This window comes from Poecilia reticulata, linkage group LG10 (assembly GCF_000633615.1).
Source record: "Poecilia reticulata strain Guanapo linkage group LG10, Guppy_female_1.0+MT, whole genome shotgun sequence".
In the NCBI taxonomy this organism is placed as follows: Eukaryota; Metazoa; Chordata; class Actinopteri; order Cyprinodontiformes; family Poeciliidae; genus Poecilia; species Poecilia reticulata.
In genome coordinates this window covers 19,531,819-19,538,453 of record NC_024340.1, presented here as the reverse complement: position 1 = coordinate 19,538,453, position 6,635 = coordinate 19,531,819, and the positions used below count along the sequence as shown (strand labels likewise).

The 6,635-nt window shown below is 34.2% G+C and overlaps 1 protein-coding gene across 1 annotated transcript in view; it reads right to left on the bottom strand.

Annotated features, from left to right (window-relative positions):
* Window positions 1–422: 422 nt before the first annotated feature.
* Window positions 423–6,635, bottom strand: part of LOC108166609 (uncharacterized) — a 17,503-nt gene continuing 11,290 nt past the window's right edge. The window contains exons 2-6 of the mRNA XM_017306990.1: window positions 1,924–2,256; window positions 1,491–1,832; window positions 1,272–1,397; window positions 1,154–1,188; window positions 423–1,072 (exon numbers count right to left, since the gene is read on the bottom strand). Coding sequence (XP_017162479.1) covers window positions 944–1,072; window positions 1,154–1,188; window positions 1,272–1,397; window positions 1,491–1,832; window positions 1,924–1,951 — 660 coding nt within the window. The 5' untranslated portion in view covers window positions 1,952–2,256 and the 3' untranslated portion in view covers window positions 423–943. The remainder of the gene's footprint in view (window positions 1,073–1,153; window positions 1,189–1,271; window positions 1,398–1,490; window positions 1,833–1,923; window positions 2,257–6,635) is intronic.

The following is a 6,635-nucleotide window of genomic DNA, read 5'->3' as shown; positions in this document are numbered from 1 at the left end:
TTAGTTTCAATTGTTTTTGAATGCAGAGAAATCAAAGACTTTTCAATTGTTAAGCAGCACACACATCTCCTCTCTAGCTTGTTAACTGTCTAAGGGTGTTGCACGACAATAGGTCTGGTTATGGCTTGAATAATTATTAATAATTGCTGAGGAAAATTATTAACAAAACTAGTAATTTAGTTAATATTTACCAAGTCGGCATACCACCTGATCATCATGAAAATAACAGCCATTATTAGTCTGAGTTATTATTTATTAACACCTGATAAAGCTTAGGTATTAAAATAATTGATGGAGGGGTGTTGGTGATTTTTTAACACAAAGACACTACACAAGCATGGAATAAACACAAACAACTTTCCAAAATACAAGAGTTTATTAACAAAAATAATTCAGCTTTACAGTTAAATGCACTAGAAACACTCATCTAACTATATAGGAAAGGATAATGAAAACGAATGAACCACTGAAACGGAAAAGAATAAAAATGTATGACAAGAATAGAATCAATAAAATGATACAATGATGTCACAGTTCAGCACGAATTGTAAACGCTGAAAAAAACTGATTTATTTAAGAGGAATTTGGAGATGAGGCCAAATCAGTTTTCAATTAATTTAGATGTTTTGTGAAAAACCGAGGGGGAAATACACAAGAAAAAAAAATACTCCTAAAAGCAGCTGAAAATTAGACAAAGATTTTTTTATATGAATCTGATTTTTCTATAACTTCTGATGGACTCAATACAATTTTTTTTACAAAAGTAAATGCGATTTAGGACTTCATTTTAAAAATCCTAAATTAAAAATAAACAATCGACCTACATCAGCTTGCAACTTAGTATATAAATTATACAAAATACAAATTTATTAATGAATATTTGTTTTGTTGGTTTTAAGAATGAGAAACAACAACTAATTCATCATGTTAGAGTAAATTAAATCTATCTAAATGTTTTAACGTCAGTGTAGACCGTCTCCTCTTGCGCTGTTCTTACATTCCTTCTTTCTCCTTTTTTAACTTTGCTCTTGTTGAATGTCGGTGCAGAATAAACCAAATTTTTTTCTTCACTCTGGGAAAACAATAAAAAGGTTAAAGAATATTCTATAACTTTATAAAAACTGCAAATTTACAAGAATATTTTGCACTTTACCTGATTTTGGTTATCACCACCACTTGTTGCTGGACCTGTTTGCATATAGTGAAAAATATAAGAATCTCAATCCTATTGAAAACTCTTTTGATGAACTGATGAATGAAATGTGCATTACCATTGCAACAGCCACACTTTTTCTTCTTGATTTTATAAATTAGCCAAGATATTACAACAAGACTTATGACCAAAGCCGAGCACAATAAAGGAAGAAAGATTTTGGAAAAATCCATAGAGTTGGCACCTAGAAAGGAAAAAATAAAAGAAGAAAAAAATGCAATTTGAACATTATATTCCAGTAGCCTGTCCATCATCATTATGTAGAAAAGTTCTCTACCCGAAAGTTTTGCTTCGTTTCCAAATAATATCTTTCCACATGCAGCCACAGCGCAGTGATGAATCCCACTGTCAGAGGTCCCAGAAAAGTTGTAGAAACATTTTTGTGCAGTTTGAGCTTCAGGACTGTTTTCACACTCATCTCCACTGTTTTCTTGTAGATAAAGCAAACTGGGATGAGAATGATCTGATCCAGCTTTGAACCAGTAAACTCTGTTATCTGCTGGACATGTTTTCTTCTCGGAATCAGAGAGAACTGAACACTGCAGAGTGTCTGAGTTTTCTGCATTAACTGAGCCAGATGGACGGTCCAGAATGACATCAATAATATCTGATTCCTGACCTGGAGAAAATAAAGATATGGTTTACTTTCACAGGTAAATAAAGGAACAATTATGAATATGCAGTTACATGTCATTAATAGATGTTTTTACCTCTTATTTTCAAAAATGCTCCTTTCATAAATATGAACTCAAGTTGTTTGACTTTAATACAGTAGTAAAGTCCAGAGTCGTTTCGCTTAGCTTCATTAATATGAAGATGAAATTGTCCTTCCTCCTGTTTGGTCTGAATGTGAGGAATCTTTGAAACGTCGTCAATCTTGAAATTAACTGTTGCTCCAAGAAATTCAGGCCAGTTTCCAGAAACAAGTCGGATCCAGTAAAAAGTTTCTCGGTAGAGAGCGGAGGTCTGGCGAGGACAGCTTAGGGTCACATTTTGTCCAGCAGTCACAGTCTGTACCTCAAACTTCAGTTCGTCACTGCAAACTGAAAATAAATCCATCAAAAAAATCTCACCTTAAAAGACTGCAATAAAAACAGAATTTAACACAATTAAAAATAATAATATACATATATGTAAAACTCTAATAAAGGACATATATTTCACATTTGCATATATACTTACATCCAAATCTGAGAGTGAGTAATGCATAAAACAAGAATTTAATATTCATGTTGACCCACATTAGCAGCTACATCCATCTAAGAGACGATCATAGGAGGACGGACCCTCCTAATATAATGCTGCAGAGTGGGAGTGAACAATTTCAGAACAATTTGATTGGTCTTTTGTATTGTGAGGTGTCACTGTACAACAACCACAATGGAAATAATATAAACCCCTTTTTTCCACCCTTAAGAAAGAAAAGTGTGCACACTTTCCTACTGATGAAAATGTTGTTCATATTTAATAAACAAATATCTAATGTAAAAAACAGATTAACACATCTGTGTTAATCTAAAAAAACAGATTTCCTGTGACACAAAAAAGGATACTTGTTCCTTGTTGCAATGTAAGATATGGTTCTAATATCTATGAAGGACATGCAATCAAGTTTCCAAATATTAAAAACAAATAACAGACTGAAATAAGGAGGGGAATGTCCGAGTAAAAAAAAGGTGGTGGAATCTACTTTCATAAAATCAAAGGTTGATGTGATACAGCAGTGTCACAGAAGTCATGTAACCCCACGTAGGGTTAGGGCTAACCTACGTCCATTTGTTTTAAATGTTAAAGAAAATGACAAAGGGAGTTCTTGTCATTTATTTTAGTCTGTGTTTCAAAGCCTAAAGAGACTGAAGAGTGACAAATTACAACAACTAAAAAACTTAAATGAATTCTCATTCTTTAAAACTCCAAATAAATGAGGACATCACGTCACTGTGGTTCTGCATGGAGGAAGATGTCATTGACTTCATACAGAATCAATGTTAGCCCCGCCCACTGGCTCGTGAACTTAAAGATTTTTTTTTAACCAAACTTTCACCAAAAATATTGACTTCAGAGTCACAGCAAACATGTCTCATTACTGGTTGAAGCAGCCAATCAGATGTCATTTAAGATGTTTAAGTAAGATGTCACTTACTGTATCAGGCAAACAGGTCATCATCTGATGCAATTAAAATGGGGCCACATTTCATCCTGCATCATTTTGACTACCGTGTTTCCCCGATAGTAAGACACCCCCGATTGTAAGACGTATCGGGGGTTTCAGGGGGGTCGGCTAATATAAGCCGTACCCCAAAAGTAAGTAAACACGGGGGTATTGCCGCCTCCCTCTCATCTAGCTTCGCGCCGCCTCCTGCCCACGTCCGCACCGTCCCCCTCTCCATACGTCACCGCGCCGTCCCCTGCACTTCCTTTTATAAAACTGTTTTGTGGTGAATACAATACTGTTCAGGTTGTTAATAAATGTTAATTTTATGGTTAAAACAAAAAATTCGACAATTTTTTTCCAATAGAAGACATACCCCGAAAGTAAGACATAGTGGGGCTTTTGGGGATAAAAAGAAAGTAAGACACTGTCTTACTTTCAGGGAAACATGGTATCTAGTGCCAACCTTCATCTGTTAATAGATCACAAGCTTCCTGATTAGAGTTGTTTTTCTAATAGTGACTTTTCATATACTCACTTATAAGGGTTTTCCATTAGGTACTTGTTTTTGGTACAAGCCATTTCCTTAGTATGTACTTGACTGAGGCTCCGAGCAACTATGTTTCAAAATAAATAAATAAATAAATAAATAAATAAATAAATAAATAAATAAATAAATAAATAAAAAAAAATACAAACATCGAAATGAACAATGATGATTTTCAGACATTTTAAAGTTGGTGATGAGAGTAAAGAGAAAGTTAGACAGAGTGACAGGGAACAAAACAAGATATTTAAAAATATCCCTGATCAGATGGCTGCTCACAGGTACCAGTGTACGGCACAGCAATATTGTGTGAAGTTTAAAAAAATGAACCTGGACCATCAAGGACCACAACTCTAAGAATAGTTTGAACCAAATAATTGGAAATAATTCAACAAAATGGACACCATTTACCACCAACAATCGACAAGGAAGGGGAGGGAGAATGACATGTAGCCACATCATTGCTGGATTTAAGTATCTTTTATGTTTCTCATTCCAGGGATGTAAGTTTACTTTGAACAAAGAAGGATATTCTGTGATTAGTGCTATTTTCTCCAGAATGCAGGTGGAAAGAAAGTTAATTAGTATCAATGCTAACTTTGTGATCTGCTTGAATTTTGCTCTCCCTATAGAGAGCAGACTCAATTATGTGTTGTCAGTGTGTTTAAGTATTTTGTTTTATTTATTTTTTTCTATTGTAAATAGTTTGCATTTTGCTGCTGTAATAAAAAAAATACTATTTGCTTGCATCTTGATTTTCAATTTTCACTTTCATTTCTCTGCTGCATAGATTCCAGTGGTGACTGATTTTATGTGGCTTATCACTTTGTGTCTGACTTGTTGTTTCTTATTACTTTCACTTTGTTAGACCACTGACAGTTAACTGTTAAAAATGTCATTGCTAAGGAAACTTTTGACAACTTTTTCCCAGGTGGCATCTTATAATGTCGCCTCACTAGAAATCACTAAGTTTCTGGGAGCAACCTGTTATTTCACCATTGTTTGTAGAAGTAGTCTGCATGGTACATATTTGACTTTATACACCTTTGTCCATGGAATGACTGAATGACTGTTTATTTTCATTGTATAGGTAAAACAAAGTTGGATAGAGTGCTCCTGGTCCTGGTTGAAGGATCTTTAACCAGGACCTTAAGAAAATAAACAAATAACTAAAACACATTCAGCAGGTATAGCATGTTCAGTATGTCACAAGATGGTCGTGTTTAGTGCAGCTATGGCTCTAGCACTGAAACTGTAGATCAGTCTTTTGTCTGGGTTTTCAGTAGCCTGTAGCATCTACCAGATGGCGGAAGCTCAAAAAATCAATGTCAAGGATGAGAGGATTTGAGTGATCCAGACAGCTGAATTAATGATTTGGAGAGAAAACCCAGTAAGTTTCACAATATGGCATATATTGTAGACAGAAGAAAATCCTCCTCAATATCATCATAAGCTTCAGAGTTAGATGCATCTTCGTCCTATAGGAAGCATGCCGGTTACTGGTGAGTGTTGAAAAGTTGCATCCTTTGAGCATGATTGGGTTTAATAGACATGTATTTATCTCCAACATCCATGGATGTCTGGATGTTGGATTTCTACATTTAGCTGTGATTAGTGAACGTGGCTTAACAAGTCTATGCAGTGTCTTGCATCCTAGCAGTCATAAGAATGTCTCATTATTCTCAGATACAACTAGACTCAGGTCAACTATCTACTTAGGCAGTTTGACAATATTGGAGAATTCAAACTTAACAAAAAGTAAAATTGTGAAATCCTAGAATAGATTAAAAACATACAAATATATAATGGCAATACATTATCTGTTGATGCTTTTCTAGTTGTCAATATTCCAGTGTTTTATTGATTTGGTATATTAGAACCATAATCTGGATCACAAGTTTGTTACTTTGTGAGATGAAAAGTTGTCAGAACAACTGTATGCAAACTATGTATAATATTTATTCAGGGAATTTTCCAGCAAAATTATCCTACATACTGAATTTTATTTATTTGATATAAATTCAATAATGTTCCTTTTGATGTTTATTTTTATGATGGCAGACATTTACATTTCCTTCTACGCTAAAACTTCATCTGGTTATATACATATCAAAAATGTACGAATGAATATTTACTGCACCACCATTATACCACTTTTCAGCCAAATGATCTTTCCCAGCATATGCAGAAAATATTATGAAAGAATCTTTCTTTGATTATGAAACTTTTCATATTGAAAGTGCGTTCTCTGGTATTTCACATGAATTTCTGACCTCAAAAAGTCTAAAGAAGACTTTTAAAAGTTTATTTTAATCCTGTAAGGAGTTTCTTTTTGTTATTTATCTGAGTTTAGCACCCTAAGTTTTTGGTCAGTTTAGAAAACACAAGCTATTCCTGATTGTTATGGAGAGACAAGATTGTGATTGTGATGACCTGTTTGCCTAAACATCTTGTGATAAAGATCATTCCACAACTGGACTCACTGCTGGATTTCACACGTTTGTGGACACGGAAGTGACACCTGAGTTCAATGATTTAGAGGGGTGAATAAAAAGCAAAAAAGTATTCAACACCTCCACCAGACTTCAACAAACGTCTTAAATTGAACTGCAGTAAAACTCCAGTAGCGGAAAAAAAGAACAAAAAACAAAAAAAACAACGTAGAAGTAATTGGAACGATACTTTCTAACTAATCATAACTTCCATGGTAATATTCCATAAAA